The following is a 25,451-nucleotide window of genomic DNA, read 5'->3' as shown; positions in this document are numbered from 1 at the left end:
CCCAATGTGGGGGCTTGATCCCAGGACCCTGGGATCATGACCTGAGCTGAAGGCAGACATTTAACCAATTGAGCCACCCAGGTGCCCCACAGAATCTATTTTTAAAAACTCAATTAAAAATTCTATAACTGAAAAATACACTAAGATTCCAAAGATATTTTAAAAGCAGATTAGAAACACCAAAATAGAGTATTAATTAACTGAGAGGTATTGGCAGAAAATATTCAGACTCAAGAGCAGAAAGAAATGAGGAAACAACCAAAGTGTTGATCAATGCAAGAATGTATATAAAATGTAGCATGTACACATAATGGAATATTATTTGATCTTAAAAAAGAATGAAATGCTACCACATACAACACAGATGACCCTGTAAGACATTACACTAAATGAAATAAGCCAGTCACAAAGGGAAAAATATTGCATGATGCCACTTACATAAAGTATCAAACTCATGTAAGGCAAGAGTAAGTTGTGGTCAGCAGGGGCTGGAGGAAGAGAAAGAGAGAACTGCTAACCTACCAAAATTTCAGATATACAGAATGAGTAAGTTCAAGATTAGCTGTATAACATTGTGGCTATAGATAACACTACTGTATCACACACTTAAAAACCTGTTAAGAGAGTAGATCTCATGTCAACTGCTTTTATCACACTAAAGTTGAGGAAAAAAAGAGGAAATAAAAAATATAAGATTGATTCAAAAGAAGGCAAAAAATGGCGGAAATTTAGAGAAATAAAAGAGAAAGAACTGATGGTCTATTTATCCTATGGAGTTAATCTGTGGTAAACCTTGGGAGGTACAATTGGAAAAATCAACTGTAGCGGTTACTTATCTCTACTTGCTTTGTCTCTGTTTCCCTTGTTTTCCTTTGGAAACCCATCTCAATTTTCTTTTGGAAAATCATCTTACCAGCTTTTTAGTATATATCGTTTGCAATGAGGACTTAACCCCTGACTTGGGGGAAAGCCTGTGACCCAAGATAGGCCAATCAGCCTCAATTTGGGTAGTTTTATTGGAACTTTTAGGAAAATGGAAAATGTACGATTGCCTGCTGTAAGACTCATAAATCTTGCATTTTGGGGGCCACCATGTTAAGAGTTGCTAAAGAATGAAGCATTTGCTAAAGAATGAAGCACACTTAATGGATGAGAAGAAAGACTGAATTCTAATACCATCATTTGAGCACCTGGATCCACCCCTGGCATTTTCAGTTATACAAGCTAATACATTATTTTCTTGGCTTAAAGCTAGTTGGAAGTAGGGCTGTCATCTGTAATCTCAGATTTCTAATGGGTATGACCAATATGTACTTAACGTCTAGATGGAACACAGCACCATATTTCTCAGATATAATATAAAACAAATTAATTCACAGATAAGAAAACTTGTCAAACCCCACCAAACATCATTTGCCCCAGAATGCTAGTTAAATTCAGGGCAGACACTATTCTACCAATGTAAGAGAAAAGCGTAAGGGTAAACTTTTTCAAAATATATTTTTTTAAGATTTTTATTTATTGGGACGCCTGGGCGGCTCAGTTGGTTAAGCAGCTGCCTTTGGCTTGGGTCATGATCCCAGGGTCCTAGGATTGAGTCCCACATCGGGCTCCTTGCTCGGCAGGGAGCCTGCTTCTCCCTCTGCCTCTGCCTGCCTCTTTGTCTGCCTGTGCTCGCTCTCTTTCCCTCTGTCTCTGGCAAATAAATAAATAAAATCTTTTTTTAAAAAAAGATTTTTATTTATTTATTTGACAGATCACAAGTAGGAAGAGAGGCAGGTGGGGGGGGGGGGAGCAGGCTCCCTGCTGAGCAGAGAGCCCGATGTGGGGCTTTGATCCCAGAACACTGAGATCATGACCTGAGCCAAAGGCAGAGGCTTAACCCACTGAGTCACCCAGGTGCCCCCAAAATATTCTTATATTAAGAAAATTAGAACTTTCCAGTAATTCAGTTAAATTTGGTGACTGCACTAGCTATATGACACATAGTATTTCCTCTCAGTTAGTAATTATGCTAGCATTAATTCTCTGCCTCTACCTTCTACCCTCTCTCTGCATACAGGGATAGATATTTACATACCTAGACATATAGTATATTTTCTTCCAACTCAAAAGCACTGTTTGGTCAGTGGTCATGTAGTTTATGTACCATGTTTGTTTAGAAAGAGGTAATTTTGAGCAAAGGTAAAACAAAGGCATTCTTATGCAAATGTTAAGACCAAGTGATATTACACAAACGCTTGAAAGAGATGAAAATTTTATATATATACAATATACATTTAAAATACTGATTTTATGCTGCTAAAGTCATCTTAGACAAATAAGCAAAATTAGTTTTTTTACAATTCTGAAAATCCAAATAACAATTAGAATTTTAAAACTGATGGCTTCTAAAATACTATTTCCGTAAATGGTTACTTTAATATTTTCTAAAGTATTTAAAGGTCCCATAAAAAAATTAATTACTTATTAGGCATCATGATAATCTGTTTTTGTAACTCCATTTCCACAAGAGGACACAATTCAATCAACTATTTTTAATAGCAAGCTTTTCATAAAAATCACATTTAATAAATAGTGACTTTTTTCTTTGAATTTTTAACTGCTGTATAAACAAAGAAATATATCTATTTGAAAACTTTACTTCTTTGTAACCTATATAATTAAACTTTAGAGCACAACACTTTTGGTAATAAATTTTCTATATTTGGTCAAAATGTGTCAACTTCTTTTAAATTAGCATACAAAATGGCTCAAGTGAAAACTAAGACAAAGTAGGATTAATAACATTGTAACTACTTTAACATACACCAAACAATACCAATATTGTGAAACTAAGTAAATCTATTTACTTAGGGTGAAAAGTGGTATTTAAAAGAAGCATTTACTGAGCTTTCAGAATGTTGATCCAAATTACATTCACTTTTGCCAGTTAATAAAATACAGTAGTTAGAAAGAATATGATGAAATCAACAAAATCCTAGTAACATGTTGAAATAAAAAATATTTGTGACCATATAGAAAAGCTCAAGGTGTTAAAGTGCAATTTAATATAATCTTGCAGATCACAAATGGAGCACTAAGATATTAATAATGCATATAAGAAAAGAATAGAAACAATACCCTTTTTAGTTGCTGTTCTTTTAAGCTTCTCACTGTCCTTGCAGGCTCAGAAATGAAGTTTTTATAGTTTTCACATATATTGATCCGAGACTGGGCTACCTGCATTGTTCCCTCAAGAAAAGACTTCCAAACAGGATACATGCTCCTAAATTCAAAGAGGGACAGAAAAGTATTAGGCAGGGAAAAAGAAAAAAAAGTTGGCTAACCTTATGCTCACTGGCTAGCACTGTGAAACAGAATGGATGATTTCTTTATATATGAAAGTGTATTTATACTGCTTTATAGGCAGGAATATTTTTAACATATACAGGTAGAAATGCTACATATACTTTATTCCTCAAGGGCTCTGCAATGGGCTATCTTGATTCATCAGCTATTCTTGATACTGCATTAAAGTGAAACAAGGATTACAATCCCAGACAAAGCTGACACTATTAAAATTAGTGAATAATTCAGACTGTCCAGCCAGTTCACTGTCTCAGGGTCATCACCCTGAATATCAAGTTTCATTATTTCATTTAGATATTTTCCTGGGGTGCCTGGGTGGCACAGTCAGTTAAGTGTCCAACTCTTGGTTTTGGTTCAGGTCGTGATCTCAGAGTCATGGGATCAAGTCTTGAGTTAGGCTCTGCACTCAGCACAGAGTCTGCTTGAGAGTCTCTCTCCCTCTCCCTTTGCCCAGCCCCTGCCCCGCACTCTCTCAAAAGTAAATAAATAAAATCTTAACAAACTTTTCTAAAAGACGCTTTTGTAATTTTAGAGATGGGTAACTGAGGCTCAGAAAGATGTCGAGAATCACTGCAGATCAAAGAAGAGTGTGGTCGTACTGAGATATAGATGAAGGCTAGGTACCTTTAAAGTACATTCTCTTTCAACCACAACATATTACTTTCTTCCATAAACTGACGGGGTGGAAAAAAATCATTAACAATGTCTTATGTGCTTGAGAAGCCTATGGTATCATTGCTCTACATCTGTTTCTGTGTTTTAATAATGCTTAGCCAGCATCACATTGTGGCTTGGAATCATTCCAAGCAAGTCCCATCACCTTTGCTTGATAAATGTGCTGAGCAATCTCTTTATAAAGTCAAAGAATTATGCATCCTTTGCTTTTTGTTGCCAATATCTTTTCAAAGCTTCTCTTCTACTTTGCTAAATACCATAGTCTGTTCTTTATGCACCTAGACTAGTTAAACATATTTCGTAACTTATCATAAGAATGGATGGTATTTTGTTTTAAAAAATGAAATACTGGTAAAAAAAAAAAATGAAATACTGGTAGATTATAACATTCATCTCCTGAGATTTTCTTCTTGTGCCACGTGGATTTTCTACTATAGACTGCTATAGAAGATATCTTGTGTTACATAAGTGCTACTGGCAGTGGGTCAATGGATGAAATGGATGACAGTGTAAAAATAAGAAAAAAAAAAATTGCCTGAGTCCCCATCCTATTTAGAACTAAGAAAAACCCTTGTAACTATATTTTTCAACCAAGGAAATGATTAGTTTATGTAATGAACTGGTTCTTGTAATACACCAAATGAATCAGTTTAGATGGAAATATTCATTTATTTAAGCGACGTATATCACATTCTTTTTGGAAAAAAGATTCAGTGTGTTGTGCCAGCATAAAAGCAAAATCAATCTGAGATGACGGATGTTAACTAAACCTACTGTGGTAACCATTTCACAATATATGTAAATCAAATTATCACACTGTACACCTTAAACTTATAGAGTAATGTATATCCTTTTTTTTTTTTTTCAATAAAACTGGAGGGGGGGGAGAACAGCAAAATAAATGTTTTCAATGGCCTTACTGCATGACAACTGATGGAACCTAGGATGTAAACTAACCACACACCCTCCTAAGCAGTCCAAATAACGGATTTTCTAAGAAAACGCAAAAAGTTCAGTTCTATGCTTTGTAACTATTAATTTATGCTTAAAATATATTTTAAAATCATAATGAAAATGAGAAAGAACCAGTTTGAATTGTGATAAGAAGGAAGGAGGGTAAGAAGGTCAGAAAGAAGGAAAGATCCCTTCATCTAGGCTCTCCCCTTAGGTAGCACCCTCTTCCCATTACTCCTTTGCCTAGTTGACTGCTGTTCATCCTTCAAAACTCAGGTTAATTATAACTTCCTTAGAGAAGTCTTTCATGATCACCATGAACCCAACCCACGGGCTCAATAAAGTCCTTCTCTGTTATTCATTCACATGGCTCTGGCATTTTTCAATTATACATATTTTTATGTAATTATTAGTTAATGTCTGTCCTTTTCACCATAGTGAAAATTTCCTGAAAGTATGGGTACATGTCTTTCTCACTACCATATATCTAGGGCCTAAACACACGACCTAACATTTAGAAAGGTTATAGTAAGTATGTGTTGCATGAAAAAATAAATGCATATAAAAGTATAAGGATCAGGGGCGCCTGGGTGGCTCAGTGGGTTAAGCCTCTGCATTCGGCTCAGGTCATGATCTCAGGGTCCTGGGACTGAGCCCCACATTGGGCTCTCTGCTCGGCAGGGAGCCTGCTTCCTCCTCTCTATCTCTGCCTGACTCTCTGCATACTTGTGGTCTCTGTCAAATAAATAAATAAAATCTTAAAAAAAAAAAAAAAGGTATGAGGATCATGCAGTAAAAAGAAAAATCCTTTCCTTACAGAGTTTAAAAAGAAAACTTCAGGGATTAGCAGATCTATAGCAAGCAAACATATCCCCAGTAATGACATACCTTAAAAGGAACAGAATTCAGTTACCAGTTAATCAGAAGACCTGGGCTCAAGTTCTAGTTCAACCAATATAATCATATGTAGGATACTTCACTATACTTTCATTTCCTCTACTGGGAAATGAAGAAAATAACAAAAATACCAGCACCACATACCTCACAGGGCTATTTTGACAATAAATGCAAATGATGTGAAAACCCTTTGCACAGATTCTTTTAAATGCATAAATAGTAACAAAAGCAGAATTATAATAGAAATATAAGTGCTTCTTAACATAATAGTGATAGCTGCAATGGTAGTGTTTTTCATTCTAAGTAAAGAAAAATAATAATGGGTATAGAGTGATTTATAAATCTTTTTAAACTTCATTAGGCTTCATATATGATTTTGAAGCACAAGGTAATAAGCATATATGGTATTTTGCTATTCTGCTCAGGTCAGGCAAAATGAAGTTCAAAATTATGAAATATGAAAAATTTTAAGAATCTATCATATGCTAGACACTATGCCATGTGTCTTTGCATTTATATTATTTAATCCTCATGTCAACTTTGTAAAATAGGCATTATCCTCATTTTTCAGAGGAGAAAAGTAGGACTTGGAGAGGTTGTAGAATTTTCCTAAGGCTATTCACCAGGAAATAGCTTATGGTCATAACCTAGACTTTGCCATTACCAGTAACCACTCCTCTCCTGTAATCCCAAATTAACCATCTAATCCCTGACCAACACTTTGTTTTCACTCATTCCCTTTAGGATTCTACTCCAACAATATTCAAGCTCTATCAGAACCCACATCCATTCAATTCTACTCCCCTTCCCCACTGTCTCTTACCCCCCTTATAATTTCCCTTCTGAGCTCCTTATCCAGCCTAAGTTTCATGATCCACCATTACAGTGACTCCCTACGTATATACCCTTATGACCCTGGCCCTTCTCTTTTCATCATTCTAATGTACAAATTTCAACCTTGGTTAAATCAAAAATTCTGCTTATACCAAACTCTGTGCAGCAGAACACTACTGAAGAAAACTATAATCATGTGGCCTTGGTCTCAATTGAAATTGATGTCTAATAAAATTCTAGTAACCGCTTAGTGCTACCCAGCAATTCTACTATATTCCCCTAAATCCTCTTATTCTCTCAGTCTTCTACACAATTACTTCCTACCTTTTCCTCTCATCTCAAATCTCTAACATGACTATACTTTCAGCTGATAATGAAGCTACCAGAAGACAATGCCCATATGGTCCCACCAGAGCTACCAATCTTCCTACTTCTGCGCCCATGCATTCTGTCATCTCTCCTTTTACTTGGCTAAGCTACCTGTGCTCTGAAGGCAGCCCTTCACATTTAGGCTACATTCTATAACTCACCCAAGAATAGCAATCCAGGAATTGTGCTCTCTCCTACAACATCTACTTTCCCGCTCCACTGGAAGGATCTCTAAATATGCTATATGTCTCCATTCTAAAAAAATAAAAAAACCGAAAACCCTCCATCAACCTTCCATCTCTCTCCAGCTACTATTCCATTCCAATGCCTGCTCCCTTTCACAGCAAAACTCCTTGAAAACACTATCTGAAATTACTATTTTAATTCCTCTGCTTATTTTTTTATTTTTGAGAGAGAGAATGTGTGTGTGTGCACAGGGGCAGGAGGAGGGGTGGGGGTAGAATGGTGGGTTGGCCAGATTGGGGGGGGTGGAGAGAGAGAGAGAAAGAATCTTAAACAGGCTCCATGCCTAATACCAAGCCCATGAGGGGCTTGATCTCATAACCCTGAGATCAGGGCCTGAGCTGAAATCAAGAGTTGGACATTTAACCAAATGAGCCACTCAGGAGCCCCACTCCTGGTTTCTCTGGATTTAATTTAAATAAGGCCATAGCCTGTAGGTAATAAAATATCTCCTTATGCCTAACCCAATAGTCAGTTGAAGCTTTGGTCCTATTATTCAATTTATCAGCAGAACTGACCTAGATTATCCTTGAAATGCTTTCTTTCCTCAGCTTCTAAGACGTCACTCTTTCTTGGTCTACTCCTATCTCACTAGTCACTCTTTAGTCTCGTTTGCTAATTCCTCTTTATCTCATTGTAATGTAAATGCTAGAGTGTCCCTGAAGTTAGTCCGCAGGCCCCGCTTCTCTAACAATACACGTGCTTTAGATATGCTCATTAAGGTTCATGGCTTTAAATAATGTCAATATACTAACTGGTCCTGAATTTTTATTTCCATCCCAAACATCTTTACTAACCTCCAATTGCCTATTGAACATATCAAACTTGGACATTTAGTAGGCATTTTAAAACTATAATGCCCAAAACCAATTTTCCAATCTCCCTAAAATTTGTTGTCAATTGATTCCATCTCGTTGATAGCTATTCAAACCTTCTAGATGCGTAAGCCAGAAGCCCTGAAGTCATCCTTAATTTTTCCTTTTTCTCTCACATCCCACATTTGATCCACTCAAAAATCCTGTTCAGTAGACTTTAAAAATATAATGGAATCTGGGTACTGTCTGCAGAAGTCGGGAGATTGGTAACCATATTGGGACCATATGGGCATTGTCTTCTGGTTTGGGAAACAGTATCTTGTGCTTGGATTATGGAAACAGCCTCCTAAACAACCTCTCTGCTTTTGCTCCTGTTTCCCTAAAGTCTATGCTCTACACAATATAGCCAATACAGGGGTGCCGGGGTGGCTCAGTGGGTTAAAGCCTCTGCCTTCGGCTCAGGTCATGATCCCAGGGTCCTGGGATCGAGCCCTGCATCAAGCTCTCTGCTCAGTGGGGAGCCTGCTTCCCCCTCTCTCTCTGCCTGCCTCTCTGCCTACTTGTGATCTCTAAGAAATAAATAAAATCTTAAAAAAAAATACAACCAATGCAATGCCACCACTTCCCATGACACTGTGTTCTCCTTACTATGCTCACTTTCCTTATCACCGATACATAATGTTTAATTTTTCATATGTTTATTGTCTTGTCTCCTCTCACTAGAATGTAGGCTCCATACAGCAGAAACTTTATTTTATTTACTCTTGCATCTTCCGCACCTAGAAAAGGGTCTGGCAGAGTAGGCATTCAATACATAGTTAGTGGTGGAAAGAGAGGTGGGAATGACACGGCCTAGATGTGAACCAGGACTCCCAAACTTCTACTCTGCTGCTGACTTAAGATTGTTCTTGGTCCCAGCAATAATGCTAACAAAAAAGAAGGGTCTCTTCACTCTAATAAAGGTACCAAGCTTTGTGTATCTTAAGTCCTTTGTGTATACGTCTAACATGATTTTTGCCTCAACCTCAATATTTCCTGTGCTATTATTTTCTTATCTTTTTTTTATGAAGATGACTTACCTTTTGTTGTTGTTGTTTTTTTTTTTTAAGATTTTATTTATTTATTTGACAAAGAGATCACAAGTAGGCAGAGAGGCAGGCGTGGGGGGGAGGGTAAGCAGGCTCCCTGCTGAGCAGGTGGCCCGATGTGGGGCTTGATCCCAGGACCCTGAGATCATGACCAGAGCCGAAGGCAAAGGCTTAACCCACTGAGCCACCCAGGCACCCCAAGATGACTCACCTTTTAAATTAAAATGGTACTTTATAATTTCATACGCTAACTGAAAAACAAAGGACATTTGCCATAATAATTAAGTTGCAACTAGTAAAATTAAAAAAAATGTTCATCCATATACCACCTAAAATCATTCTGGTATGACTCCCATATAGATGTCACAGTGGAAAACAGAGAACACTTTACTAGGAAGAATCGTAATTAAGAAACGAACCAAACAAATCACTTTGACTGTGGTGGTAGTCACACAAATCTACAAATGTGATAAAACCCCACAGAATTTAATATGCACACACCCAAATGAGTGCACACACCCAAATGAGTGAATTCTGAATTAGATTGGTGGATTCTATCAATGTAAGTTTCCTGGTTGCGACACTGTATTACAATTACGTAAGATATCACCACTGGGAGAACTAGGTGAAGAGTGTAAGAGGGCTCTCGGTATTAGTTTTTATAATTGCATATGAATCTACAACTATTTCAAAATAAAAAATTTAAAAAAATTTAACAAAACCATACATTTTCCCAAGGCTTGAAAATGTAAAACTATACATCAGGAAGATTCTAGAAAATGTGGTATATAAGCTCAAAATTTAAGATTAATTTAAGCAGTAACTGATAACAAGGAGAAAATATAATGTCTAATAAGTAAGTGTTCATGTAGTCCTGTTCTTGCTAATGAGAACGGAGAATATCCTAAGTGTAGGTAACAGGATGGCAGGGAGGATGACTGATCTCAGTCTAGTCGAGGTATGGTAAGAACTGCAATACAACCACAGCTTGAGGTGTCCAAAGGTTAGGGAACTGAGGATAAGAAAAGGAGAAATGGCCACAGATGAGGAGAGAAAGGTAATTTGGGGTCATCTTTCTTTATGGCTTTGAATACTATTTAAAAATATTTTGGGGAAGGTACTTAGGTGGCTCAGTCAGTTAAGTGTCCAACTCTTGATTTCAGCTCAGGTCATGATCTCAGGGTCATGAGACTGAGAGCAAGCACAGCGTGGAGCCTGCTTAAGATTCTCTCTCTCCCTTTCCCTCTACCCTCCCCACCCCGACTCATGCTCTCTAACAAAATTTAATAAGTAAACAAACAAAGAAGCAAACTTAAATTTCATCCATTGGCAAGAAGAAACACAGGTGATTTTCAAGCAGGAGAGTGACAATAGGCCCATTTTCCAAAGACACAGGGTAGTTGGTGGCATTGTAGTTAAGGAAATTATGAAAGGGAGAGATAATAGGCGGAGAAGCTGCCGTTTAACATTCCTAAGACAGGATGAGATGTAGAAAAAAGGCAAACTTGGAGGCAGTTGACTTTTTGGTACCCAAGCTGAAAAGTTAATAAAAACATACAATCATTACTAGTTTATAGGCAATATTTAAAGACAGGAATTAAGACAGATAAGATTACTTTGAACAGTTACTAGAGAGCTGAGGGAACTTTGAGAAACACTTATATAAGAAAGGACTTGCTACGGTCTAAATGTCTGTATTCTCCCAAAATTCATCATCTGTGAAAACCTTCACAGATAATATGGTATCAGGAGGTGAGGCTTTAGGGAGGTGATTAGGTCATACAGCAGATTAGTGCCCTTTTAAAAAGAGACCCCATAGAGTTCCCAAACCCCTTTCACCATTTAAGAACATGCTAGAAACTGGGAATCCTGTAACTCAGAAGAGAGACTTCCCCAGAACCCATGCTGGCATCCTGGTCTTGGACTTGCAGCTTCCAGAACAATGAGAAATAAATTTGTTACTTATAAGCCATCCAGTCTGTGGTATTCTGTTGTAACAGCTTGAACAGACTAAGACAGCTGAAAACCTGCCCTAAAACACTTAAAAAAAAAAAAGAAAAAGTTCAAGAGAAAGTAAGGTCACAGTTGTCTAGTTTTAAGGCAAATGGGGTTGATTTAATGTCATTAAACAGCTCATGTTTCATCAAACTGACAAGTATTTTAAAAGATTAATCACATGCTCTTTTGGTAAAAAATAAAAATTCTAATCCAGTAAAAGAAATGTAAAATACATTGATAGAGAGTTTGTGAATAATAATAATTTTTGTAAATTATTGTAAATACATTGATAGAGAGTTAATAATTTACAATGTCAACCTTTTAAATGCATAAACCCTTGAACCCAGTATTTCCCACTTTAAGAATTTATCAAAAAAAAAAAGAATTTTACCCCATAGATATACTTTCATAGTGCACAAAGATATAAATACATGCAGTATAAATACATGAGTTATCTACTGCAGCATTATTTGTAATAGTAATAAACTGAATAACTACCAATCAAAAAATGTTTACAGTCTAAACATACTATAACACTAGCACAAACATTTAAAAGAACCAGGGATCTGAACGTACTGACATGAAAGGATGTCTAAACAGACTTCCTAAGTGTGTGTGTATGGGAGGAGTAGGTGGGGGGAATATAGAAACCTATGTATACAAAAATTCCATTCTGTTAAGAAGAACAAAACTGTTTATGTTCACATATGTGTCACACAGGAGAGATGGAAGAAAAGACCATATGCTTTTACCAGCACTTACCCTAAGGGAACAGCAGTGTGAATGAGAGGCCTGGGAAAGAGAATGAGAGGCCTGGGAAAGAGGATGAGGCTGTATTCTGTGGCACATGTATTAGTTTGATAAGAATTTTTAAAATACAAATACAAATATAAATACAAAAAAAGTTAAGAGAAGTTTAAAATGACTAGAACTAAAATAAACTCCTAATAAACAAAAAAATTGGCAATTGCCATTCTTACCCTTGATCCTGATTGTTCTATTACCTTTTTCCACAAGGACACCATCATCCTCTCAGCTACCTAAATTTAAAAACCTAGGGGTCTGGGACACCTAGGTGGCTCAGTTGGTTAAGCGGCTCCCTTCAGCTCCGGTCGTGATCCCAGTGTCCTGGGATCGAGTCCCGCATCGAGCTCCTTGCTCAGTGGGGAGCCTGCTTCTCTCTCTGCCTCTGCCTGCCGCTCTGCCTGCTTGAGTTCTCTCTCCAACAAATGGATAAATAAATAAAACCTTTAAAACAACAACAACAACAAACAAACAAACAAACAAACCAAAAAACCCTAGGGGTCGCTGGGGGTGGGGGACTCAGTCATCAAAAAAAAAGAAATCTTACCATTTGAGATGACATGGAAGGAACTAGAGGGTATTATGCTAAGCAAAATATGTCAATAAGAGAAAGCCAATTATATGATTTTACTTATGTGTGGAATTTAAGAAATAAAACAGGATCACAGGAGAAGGGCAGGAAAAATAAGGTAAACAAAATAACCAGGGAGACAAATCATAGGAGACTCTTAACTACAGGAAACAAACTGAAGGTTACTGAGGGGAGGTTGAGGGGGACAGGGTAACGGTTGATAGGCATTAAGGAGGGCACATGATGTAATGAGCACTGTGTGTTACATGAAGCTGATGAATCACTGAACTCTACTTCCGAAACTAATAATATACTGTACATTAATTAACTGAATTTAAATAAAATTAAATTAAAATTAAAAATGATAACAACAACAAAAACCAAACCTCAGGTCATTCTATAGTCCTTTCTCTCCCTCCCTCTACTTCATTCTTCATTCAGTAAATATTTACCAAGCGCATTCCATGTTCCAAGAACTATTTTACATACTGAGAAAACTACATTCTAGTCTGATAGTTATAGAAAACTGTTTATACTTTGTCTCAGAACAAATTTGACACAAAAAACAAAATTGTGCCAAATTAACTCTAAGTCCTCTAACTTCCATTTCCTAAATAGGACTGAAATCTGCACCACAACCTAATTTCTACTGCTAATTTTCATTGTTCGAATAAGAGATGATGAGAAATTAAATTCCTACAATTTTATCCTTTCCAAATGCTTCACTTCTCTCTCTCTTTTTTAAAGATTTTATTTATTTGACAGACAAAGATCACAAGTAGGCACAGAGGCAGGTGGTGGGGGGCTGGGAGAAGCAGGTTCCCCACTGAGCAGAGAGCCCAATGTGGGGCTAGGCTCAATCCCAGGACCTTGAGATCATGACCTGAGCCAAAGGCAGAGGCTTAACCCACTGAACTACCCAGGCGCCCCTCTTCACATCTCTGTAATCTACCTTCATACTATGAAAAGTGAAGCTAAACATGTTTTCCTCTTGTGGAAATTTTTCAGTGCTTCCATTATCTTTTGAATAAGAAAAGAAACTCTGATATGCGAAGTCCTTCGCGATGCCTATGTATCCTCTAGGTCCACCTCTCCTGTCACCCTCCAACCCCTATACATCATACCAGCCAGGCAAACTCCTAGGTTATCTTAGATCCATATTTTCTCAGGCATCCATGACTTTAAGGCGTTACTTCTCCCAGAATTCCTTTAGCCCAACCCTAGCAAACTCCTATACATTCTTTAAGACTCAGAAGCCTTTAAGCCTTTCCTCTACAGTCCTAATGCACTGCTCCACTCCTAACCCAATACCACAACTATTTATAGTAGCTATCTCCTATAAGTTCCATAAAGACAGGCACACACCTCACAGGCTCTCTGCTCCTAAAATGTACTTAACAGCTAGCATGTAGTAGATATTTCACATCCATCTCATGAATAAAGAATGAATCAATGACTGTTAAACAGCAGTGTGACCTTCAGTAATAAGGTGTATAACTCAAGACTTAGTTTCCTAATGTATAAAAGGACGATGACTATAAATATATGTACCCCACAGGGTTGTTTTGATAATCACAAGATAACTTGAAATTCCTAACATGATGTCTGGTATTTAGTAAATATTTACTAAAAGTTGGCTTAACATACTTTTAGAAATAAGGCTGTATAAGCTATTGAGGGAGCAGAGCCTTTCTATCCTTACTTCTTTGGTAACCTTAATCCTGAATTTCAAACAAACTTAGAATATAGCCTAACTAAAAACTAGAGTCCTTCTTTATTCTCAAGCTAGCAATCTTCTTCCTTGGTCTGGCTTTCTTTGTGCTAGCAATATTGAACTATTTAACATTCTTTCTCTCATTCAGGGTTTTTGCTCTACTTGTCTCTTTTGGTTACAATTTTAACTCTTCCCTCTTTCCCTTTTATCTTAATTTCCAAGATACTGCAAAGTCCACAAGAAAATCTCTAGTTTTGTTTAGTTTCCTGTTTTACTCTATTAGTCTATATTGCAATTATACAAATCTATTCCTTAAAGCGCATCATGCTGCCTTCCACGTGTTCAGTCAGTCCTGATAACTGTGAGGAACTATTGTAGTTTCTTCTTCATCTTTCAGTTATATAACTTTGTTAAGAATTTACCTGATGATGTCAGTCTTTGCTGACAATCCAGCAACATGATTTCATATTCAGATTCCAAGCCATACACTTGAATACGGAATTCTTAATTATCCTGGTTTCTCTCTGCTTTTGTATCATGGGCATTAATATTAACTGCAAGCTCTGAAATCTTGTCTTTGAGTTCTGGTTCTCTTAATACTAAGGACAGTCTTGAGGATAAAAGCTAATAAACACTTTCAAATTAACTTAAAAAAAAAAAGACATCAAATCCTAAACAAAATTATAAATATTTTAGACATATCTGAGGTCATTGAGGACACAATTTATATTCCACTGTCATCTACCTTCTTTAAAATTTGTATGTAGAATATTGACTAGCCAATTTCTGGATACCCTGTTCTGTGTGTATGTTTATGTGTGTAAAAATTAGAATCTCTTTTCCCTAGGCTCACAAAGTTCCAACTCTCCAAATTTAGAATTTCAGAACTAAAAAACAGGACAGAATGCTAAAATTTTGTTTTTCATTATTGTTGCATTAATGTGTTTAGTCTGTAGGTCACTGAAGAAACAATTTGCGTTCCGTTGTCAACTACCTTCTTTAAATTCCATATGTGGTTATTAATCAATTAAACAAAACACAACTTGGCTTAATACATAGGAAAACTATTTTATACATATTATTTACATATGTTATAGAACATTAACATTTTCTGATAATTTTGAAATTCTGTCTAAAAACATAGCAAAGAAAAGCAATTGTTTAAAACACTGAAGTCTATATTATCTGTAAGTGACATGGCTCTGCATGAAACCATTTTTGGAGAAAATAAGCAAGATCTATTTAATAGGTTACCTGTAATCATTCCGATCATCAGCTTTTATTCCAGGCCAATCTCTCTTCAGATACTGACTAGCCAACTTCTGGATACCCTGTTAAAATACATATATACACATATTTTATAAAATAAGTACTTTGCCATAAAAGAAGCGCTTTTCCTTAAAATACATTACCTGGCAAATCTCATCTTTTCAATTGTAAATTTAATTCAGAAGGACCAATGATAAATGGTAGAACATTGAAACCTGGCTCAATATTGTCACAGTCCTCTCTTGTCTCCATTTTTGGAAAGGGTGAGTATAGGGCTGAAAAACCTGAAACTTAGTTTATATGCTTTTCACTTCACAAAACTACCTGACTGCCATAAAAACAAACTACTTCTGGAATATCACAGGGAACACATCTGTCCACCTCTTCAGAGCTCTGATTACACAGCTTAACATCTCAATTTCCCATCATTCTTCTGCTGTGGCGTGTACCACATTTCTAAATCCAAACTCTCATATATCATGAAAGGTAACAATGCTTTCAGTTTGGGGCAGATACACGTTTACATGTAAAATTAATGAACATACCTTGGTGCTAGCTATTCCATATTAGTCATTTTAATTCAAGACAGGTTTTAAGGATTTTTTTTCTTTTTAAATAATACCATGGCACAAATCACTTCAAATAAAGAAATCAGTTTTACAAAGAAATTCTACAAAGAAACATATGCTTGTTATCCATACAAACTGAATGTGCAAAAAACAATATTTATCTACAATAAGTACACTAGATATCAGGATTTGGACAGAAAAGACTCTTGTATTGGTAAATGAGGTTAAACTTCTCACTCTGAACATAGAATGTACTACTTTTAGATGGAAACATATGCGGTACCCTAATACCCTAACAGAGTCCAATGTACTGGATTAGAAATCATATACTTTATGGGGCGCCTGCGTGGCTCAGTGGTTTGGGCTGCTGCCTTCGGCTCGGGTCATGATCTCAGGGTCCTGGGATCGAGCCCTGCATCGGGCTCTCTGCTCAGCAGGGAGCCTGCTTCCTCCTCTCTCTCTGCCTGACCCTGCCTACTTGTGATCTCTGTCAAATAAATAAATAAAATCTTTAAAAAAAAATCATATACTTTAGAACCCTCATCTCTACATGCAACTTCAAACTGAATAAATAAAATGCTGAAATGAAGAACAGTCACATTAACAGACTGCCTACTTTAAGCAGAGACTGCCCAAGTAAAATCAATGCTGCACTCTCCACATGGCACCCTTCTACTAAGGTCTACTGCCAACAACTGGCATTAAATCCATTGTTGAATCAAAACCACTTTTTTTGTTTTTTTTATTTAATTTTTTCAGTGTTCCAAGATTCGTTGTTTATGCCCCACACCCAGTGCTCCATGCAGTACGTGCCCTCCTTAATACCCACCACCAGGCTCACCCATCTCCCCCACTGCCCTCCCCTCCAAAATCCTGTTTGTTTCTCAGAATCCACAGTTTCTCATGGTTCATCTCCCCCTCCAATTTCCGCCAATTCACTTTTCCTTTCCTTCTCCTAATGTCCTCAATGTTATTCCTTAAGCTCCACAAGTAAATGAAACCATATGATAACTGATTTTCTCTGCTTGACTTACTTCACTCAGCATAATCTCCTCCAGACCCATCCATGTTGATACAAAAGTTGGGTATTCATCCTTAATGATGGAGAATTAAAACCATTGTTGAATGCTTCTATTTATCATTATTTCAATGAACCCAAAGGGTAGCAGGAACTATAGAGAAGCTCCTTTGGATCTCTAGTTCCTCCCGAACTTGACAATAGTTTGGTTTCACTATTGCAAGGCACTGTGTATTCTGAGGACTCACATACAACTGCATATGCACAATAGTTCCAATTACACACCTTGTACTTTGGGAAGCCCTATCACTAAGATTTCCCTGAAAATGTACAGCACTTTATCATCTTTGTACATTCTTCATACTGCTGTTTGCGTGAAATATCTTCCCATATTGCCCATTCCTACCTGCTGAACTCTCACCACCCTGCCTTTAAGCTGATTTTTAAATTTCTTAACACAAAATATTCAAAACCATATATAGGAAAATGTGAAAAAAATTATTTCCTAAAAAATTTCATCAAAATAGAATAGTTTATTCTTGTTTCTGCATTTATTAGCAGGAATCATTTTTTAAAGAGCTACTTTTCCTGAATTATTTGGTTATCCTGAGGTACAGTTCTTAAAAGAAAGGCAAGATAAATATTTGGTTGTCCAGTTTTGCCCAAAGGTGAACAATAGACTTTTACAGTAACATTATGAACTCATATCTTTTAAATAATGGGTGTGTTTCAATTTATTGCAGTCACTATTCTTTCGATTCTGTGGTAAGGCGTCCCTCCCAGTTGGCTACCACATAATGATCCCAACAGACCTTGATAGTTTCTGTTTTCTTCTACAGTTTCTATTCCAAATATGCAATAAGCCAAGTTTTCTGGCTCTGATTCCTTTCAGAGAGAAACAAGATTTAATGATCACAACTAGGCACCACCTTATCCTTCTGGTCTTTATGTCTTTCTAAAAGAGGCTTTTTCTAATCATTGTATACAAAGTAGCTCACCTCCACCCAGTTACTCTTTCATACTACCCCAACTTATTCACAATCCTTATTATGTTGTTACTGTCTGGTTTAAATATATTTCGTGCGTTTACGGATTATAAACTTCATCAAGTAGGCATCTTATCCTTTTTTTTTTTTTTTTTTTTAATTTTTTATTTTTTATAAACATATATTTTTTATATACATATATTTTTATCCCCAGGTCTGTGAATCACCAGGTTTACACACTTCACAGCACTCACCAAATCACATACCCTCCCCAATGTCCATAATCCCACCCCCTTCTCCCTGTCTCCAGGCTATAGCAAAGAAGCTAGCATTTTGTTCATTTTGTTGATCCTAATAATGTTCAGTGACTGCACAAATAAATGCCACATACATTATTCTATTTCAAATGTATAATACCCACTCCTTTTGTGTTTTTGCCATTCTGAGTTAGAAATCTCTAAATCAAAATTTCTCTGGTTCCTCACGCCTCAGGAGAGAAAAAAAAAGTACTACATGTCTAAGATTATGACCATGTGGTTTTAATATAATAAATGGGTTCCTTTGTAAAATTACAGTCAAATTTGAGCATTTCCACTATTGGAAGAAAACATATGTGTGGATACTCCAAAGCAATGAAAACCAAAAGTACCAGAAATTTGTTTCATACCTACAAGGTACTGCATATTAATTATTGTGCAGGTTCAAATAAATGAAAGGAACTCATAATATGTGGAGAGGAATAATTAGTATATAACATAAAATGGGAGGCAACACATTGTCACTACCAAATAAGTGGCAATATGTGATGTAATTCCCAGGTGAGGAAAAGATCACCTGATCTTTTCTTAACAAATTACATCTAAATGATACGATAGCTGACTTATTCAGTTTAATGACTGCTAAAGTGGTTGTAGAACATTTCATACAGATCATGGGGTATATAATATAAACCTCAGAATATGAATAGGACTAAGAAGGCAGAATGACACCACTCAACATTTATATAAAACAAATGAACTTGACAAGCATTTCAACACACTTATTTCTCTTAACTCTGTTAGGCCTTGTTATAACCACAGAGAAATTGGACATTTAAGAGGCTACATAATTTACTTAAGATCATATAACTAGTTAGGTTTGAAAGAGAATCCCTATCATTCTAAATCTTTGCTCAAAAAACATCATTTTAGAGTGGATTTTATCTAATTCTTTAAAAAATTTCTGAAATTACTTTACCCTTTTTTGTGCATTGTAAGTTACAACAGCAATTTCTAGAGCCCTGAACCACAAAGTTGAACTGTATTAAACTGAATGAGCCCTTCAGAGATGAGATGAGGAATTCATGAAATAGATAAACAGTGAGATCTTTAGATGAAAGACTTTATTCAAGTTAGTTCACAGAGGCAGGAATCATGACTTCTGTGTGCTCCATGCAGCTGTTCAAGAGCTATTCTGTATGGACGCTCAAGAAATACTCCAAGGCCATTATAGGAAAGGTCTTAAGTAACATTTCATGTCTCTGAAAGCATCCTATACTTAAATTAACTGGTTTCCCTTTTATGTTATATTTAAAGCTATGCCTTATGAATAAAAAGTATGTATATACAGAAAATAAAATCTATCCTAATTAAGTGGCTAAGGAAAATCTACAGCTAGAAATTTTCTGGAAAGTTTTTTTTTTTAATCACCTCCCCCCCACGCTATGCCACAACATTACTCCCTAACACTGGTGCACTAGACATATAATCCTTACTTATATTCATCTGAGCATCACTGACGGATCACGTAGATTTAATTTCCAATATAGTTTACTCTGCAGTGGTTTCCATAAAAATGTACTATCAATATACTCTTTGGAACATCCAATAACATCCCATTCCAACTTTTTAAAAAGCTATCAGTGTCTGATCTAAGACTTGCTTTGTTTTACCTCTCAATAACACTTGCTATATTGCTCTAACAAGTGAAGCAACACAAAGAAAGCCACTGTTCAGTAGACACTGGGAAATAAACTGATGGCTTAACCTTTTGCCCATTTACCACAGCAAGCTGAGCAAGAGTGTGCTCCACGGCTCACACAGATTATTCCGTACCTGTCCTTAACATATAGAGAAATGTGCCGTACCTTAACATATAGAGAAAATAATATTTAAATTTTACTAAGGGTTTGCCATTAAGTGGCTCTTCAAAATTACAGGGCACATGTTATTTTTTTTAAAGATTTTTATTTATTCATTTGAGAGAGTGCATGAATGGGAGGAGGGGTAGAGGGAGAGGGATAAGCAGACACCACACTGCCGACACCCCTTAATCCCCCACCAAAACAGGCTGTCCTCCGTGGGGCTGGATCTCAGGACCCCGAAGTCAGACTTTAATAACCAACTGAGCCACCCAGGTGCCCCACACACCATGTTATTTATATACTATAAACCTTTTTGTTGTGAAATTCCCAAGATTATGGAAATGACTTTTAAAAATTAATAAGTCCATTGCACAAGCTGGACAGTTCTCAAACGGACATAAATTACATAATAATTGTCTTTACTATTCTTAAATCACTTTACTAGTAATGGAGAACGTGACTTTTACCCTTAAGGAAAGTTTTGAAATATTTTTCATTGTTTTCTATGGTATATAACTGCAGTTAGCATTAAATTAATCAGTATATTATTTTAAAGTACATAATAAACATTAAATATTAACCTCATGTAATATATTAAACATTAAATACATATTTCTAGCTTTTTCCTTTTATCAAAAATGAAGATTAATTTTGTTTAAATTAATTACATAACAGAAAACAAGATCTGGGGCGCCTGGGTGGCTCAGTGGGTTAAGCCTCTGCCTTCGGCTCAGGTCATGATCTCAGGGTCCTGGGATCGAGCCATGCATTGGGCTCTCTGCTCCACAGGGAACCTGCTTCCTTTTCTCTCTCTGCCTGCCTCTCTATTTGTGATCTCTCTCTGTGTCAAATAAATAAATAAAATATTAAAAAAGAAAAGAAAAAATCGAGATCTTTTTTTAAAGACTATATTTATTTATCTGACACAGAGAGAGAGTACGTGCAGAGGAGAAGGGCAGAGTGAGAGGGAGAAGCAGAATACCCACTGAACAGGAAGCCCAATGCAGGGCTCGACCCTAGGACCTGGGATCATGACCTGAGCTGAAGGCAGATGCTTAACCAACTGAGCCACCCAGGTGCCCCAAGAAAAAATAAGATCTAATGATTTTAAATGACTTACCATATCTCATTTGAGAACCAAACAATTAAAAAAAAAATCCCATGAAATTTAACATTCATTCATGATTGAAAACTCTCTAGAAACTAGAAGCAGAAGGACCATTCTTTAACCTAAATAGGTGTACATGAAAAACCTACAGCTAACATACTTCTAATGGAGAGTGAATGTTTTCCTCCTAAGACTGGGAAGAAGGCAAGAATGTCCTCTCTCACCAGTCCTTTCAAAGAATGTTCTACCTAGTACAGTAAAGAAAAAAAGAAAAGGCATACAGACAGGAAAAAAATAAAATCATTTTTATTCACAGATGATGTGACTATGTGTATAGAAAACTATAAAGACGAATCTATCAAAACAAACACAAAAAGCCCCTTCTGGAACCAATAATTGAGTTTATCAAGGCTGTAAGTGACAAGGACAACATAGAGAACGAGACTGTTTTCCCACATACCTGTAACGAACATTTAAAGTTTGAAATTTAAAAAAAATTTGTATGGTAACATTGGGTAAAACATGATGTGCTTAGGTATAAATCTAACAAAATGTGTGCAGGAACTGTATATGGAAAATTCCAAAATACTGATGAAAGAAATCAAAGAAAATCTAAATTAATGTACAGATAGATGATGTTAATGGGCTGGAAAATTTCATATTGTTAAGATGTCAATTGTTCCCAAGATGATCTATACAAATGAAATCCAAGTGAAAATTCCAGAGAGCTTTTTCGTAGATATAAATGGCCTGACTTTAAAATATATATGGAAAAATAAAGATACTAGAGTCACCAAAACTGAGAAGTAAGTTCTGAGAAGTAAAGTAAAGTAAATTCTGAGAAGTAAGAACAAAGTCAGAAGACCCCTATCACCTGCATTCAAAGCTACTCAAGTATAATGTTACAGTAATCAGGACAGCGTGGTACTGGCCAAAGAATAGACACATAGATTAACGGAACAGAAAAGAACCCAGAAATAGACCTACACAAATAAACGGATTTTTCCCAAAGGTACAAAGAAAATTAGACGGAGAAAGAACCATATCAACAAATGGTGCTGAACAACTAGATAACCATGTGCAAAAACCTGAACATTAGCATGTACCTCACAACTTATAAAAAATTAACTCAAATGGTTCACAGACCTAAATATAAAGTACAAAACTATAAAACATATAGAACACAAAGAAAATCTCTTTGATCTTTGGCAAAGTGTTTTAACATATAACACCTAAAGCAAGATATATTAAAGAAAAAAATGATAAACTGGATTTCATCAGAAGTCTTTAAATGACACTGTTAAGAGAATAATAAAAGAGCTGCAGGCTAAAAAAAAAAAATCTGCAAATCATATATCTGGTAAATGACTTGTATCCAGAAGATGTAAAGAACATAAAGTATCTCTTGTCATTATGGAAATGCAGATTAAAACTACAAGATATACTACATACCTATTAGAATAGCTAAAATTTTTAAAACTACAGTATCAAATGTTAGTAAGGATGCAGAATAACAGATACTCCTTCACTGCTGATAAGAATGCAAAATGGCACATCCTCTTTGAAAGACAGTTTGGAAATTTCTTAAAAGGGTAAACACAGACTTCCCATCTGACTCCTAGATATTTCGCCAACCAATAAGAAAATGCATGTTCAGGGCGCCTGGTGGCCCAGTGGGGTTAAAGTCTCTGCCTTCGGCTCAGGTCATGATCCCAGGGTCCTGAGATTGAGCCCCATATCTGGCTCTCTGCTTGGTGGGGAGCCTGCTTCCTCCTCTCTCTGCCTGCCTCTCTGCCTACTCATTATCTCTGTCTGTCAAATAAATAACTAATATCTTAAAAAAAAATGCATGTTCACGTAAAATCCTGCACTTAAATGTTTCTAGCAGCTTTATTCATGAAAGTGGAAGCAACAAAGATGTCCTTCAATAGATGAATGGTTAAACAAACTATGGTACAGCTTCCTATGCAATACCATTCAGTAATAAAGACTATTCATTCATACAATTACACAAACTATTAATTTAGATAAATCCTAAATGCATATTTTACTAGTGTGTAACTCTTTGATTTGGCTTTTAAAAGAAGCTTCTTTCAGGGACGCCTGGGTGGCTCAGTTGGTTAAGCAGCTGCCTTTGGCTCGGGTCATGATCCCGGCGTCCTGGGATCGAGTCCCGCATCGGGCTCCTTGCTCCGCAGGGAGCCTGCTTCTCCCTCTGACTCTGCCTTCCACTCTGTCTGCCTGTGCTCACTCTCACTCTCTCTCTCTTACAAATAAATAAATAAAATCTTAAAAAAAAAAAAGAATTTTAAAAGAAGCTTCTTTCAAAAAAAAAAAATAAATAAAGCTTAAGGAAAAAAAAAGCTTCTTTTAAAAGCCAAATCAAGGAGTTACACATTAGCAAAATTTTTAATTTTTTTAAAATTTAATACACACACACACACACACACACATACATATATATGTGTTAGTCTCTGTTCCTGCCTCCTGACACCAAGCTCATAAAACTCGGAATTTCTGGAGTGATAACAGTGTCTTTTGTTACAGTCAGGTGACTCTAGGTGGCCTCCTGGATGGGGGCTGGTTACCAGAAAAACCAAGCCATGTTCTTGGAATTTTCTGGCTCAGTTCCCATTCCCCAGAGAGGAGAAAGGGGCTGGAAATGGAGTAAATAATCAATAATGCCTATGCGATAAAGCCTCCATAAAAATTCCAACAATACAGGGTTTGGAAAGCTTCTGGTATGAAGGTACTAGGAAACTGATGTACCCAGAGAGGGCAAAGAAGCCCCACACTCCTTCCTATACTTCGTCCTATGCATGTCTTCCAGCTTGCAGTTTCTGAGTTCTATTCCCACTCAGAAGACTATTATTGCAAGACAGGATTCTGGGAAGATGGTGGAATACAAAGCAGCAGAAATCTATCTTCCAACCCAGACAACAGACTCAATGGCATAATCTGTCTCATATAACTATTCTGGAACTCTGAAGTCTTTTCTTTTTTTTTAATTAAATTTAATTTCATTTGCATTCTATTAATTAACATACAGTGTATTATTAGTTTCAGAGGTAGGGTTCAGTAATTCATCAGTTGTATATAACACCCAGTGCTTATTACATCATGTGTCCTTAATGCCCATCACCCAGCTACCCCATCCCCCACCTCCTTCCCTCCAGCAGCCCTCAGTTTGTTTCCTATCATTAGAGTCTCTTTTGGTTTGTCCCCCTCTCTGATTTCATCTTGTGTTATTTTTCCCTCCCTTTCTCTACGCTCTTGTTTTGTTTCTTAAATTCCACAAGTGAGATCATATTAACTGGCTTTCTCTGATTAAATTATTTTGCTTAGCACAATACCCTCTAGTTCCATCCACATTGTTGCAAATGGCAAGATTACTTTTTTTTTTGATGGCTGCATAATACCCCATTTTATATATAAACCACATCTTCTTTATCCATTCATCTGTCAATGGACATCTGGCCTCTTTCCATAGTCTGGCTATTGTGGACATTGCTGCTATAAACACTGGGGTGCAGGTGCCCCTTCAGACTACTACATTATTATCTTTAGGGTAAATACCCAGTAGGGCAATTGTTGGGTCATAGGGTAGCTCTATTCTCTATTTTGAGGAACCCCACCCCGTATTGTTTTTCAGAGTGGCTGCACTAGTTTGCATTCCCACCACCCTTTCTCTACACTCTCACCAACATCTGTCTTTTCCTGACTTGTTAATTTTAGCTATTCTGATGGGTGTGAGGTGGTATCTCACGGAGATGGTATCTCACTGTAGTTTTGATTTGTATCTCCCTGATGCCGAGTGACATGGAGCATTTTTTCATGTGTCTATTGGACATTTGTATGTCTAGAACTAAGAAGTCTTTTCAAGGGTTACAACTTCCAGAGGATAGCTTGGACATTAAATGAAATAAATTTCAGCCAATTTCTGCACGTAGCTCAGTGGGCAGGTAGCCATATACTTATTCCTGAAATAGGCAGCAGAAGATAGGTGGACAAAAAGGGCCCTGTCCTCCAAATGCCAGGGATCTGTACTCTGATTACTGATTGCTGC

At 36.6% G+C, this 25,451-nt stretch overlaps 1 protein-coding gene across 2 annotated transcripts in view; it reads right to left on the bottom strand.

The window, feature by feature from the left end:
* FCHSD2 (FCH and double SH3 domains 2) overlaps positions 1–25,451 on the bottom strand; it is a 288,812-nt gene that overhangs the window by 140,718 nt on the left and 122,643 nt on the right. For both annotated transcript variants that reach the window (XM_059133356.1, XM_059133365.1), the window contains exons 4-5: positions 15,568–15,644; positions 3,124–3,268 (exon numbers count right to left, since the gene is read on the bottom strand). In XM_059133356.1, the coding sequence (XP_058989339.1) occupies positions 3,124–3,268; positions 15,568–15,644 (222 nt within the window). The remainder of the gene's footprint in view (positions 1–3,123; positions 3,269–15,567; positions 15,645–25,451) is intronic.

Source organism: Mustela lutreola, chromosome 1, assembly GCF_030435805.1.
Source record: "Mustela lutreola isolate mMusLut2 chromosome 1, mMusLut2.pri, whole genome shotgun sequence".
NCBI lineage: Eukaryota > Metazoa > Chordata > Mammalia > Carnivora > Mustelidae > Mustela > Mustela lutreola.
This window is presented reverse-complemented; position numbering and strand designations above follow the sequence as displayed.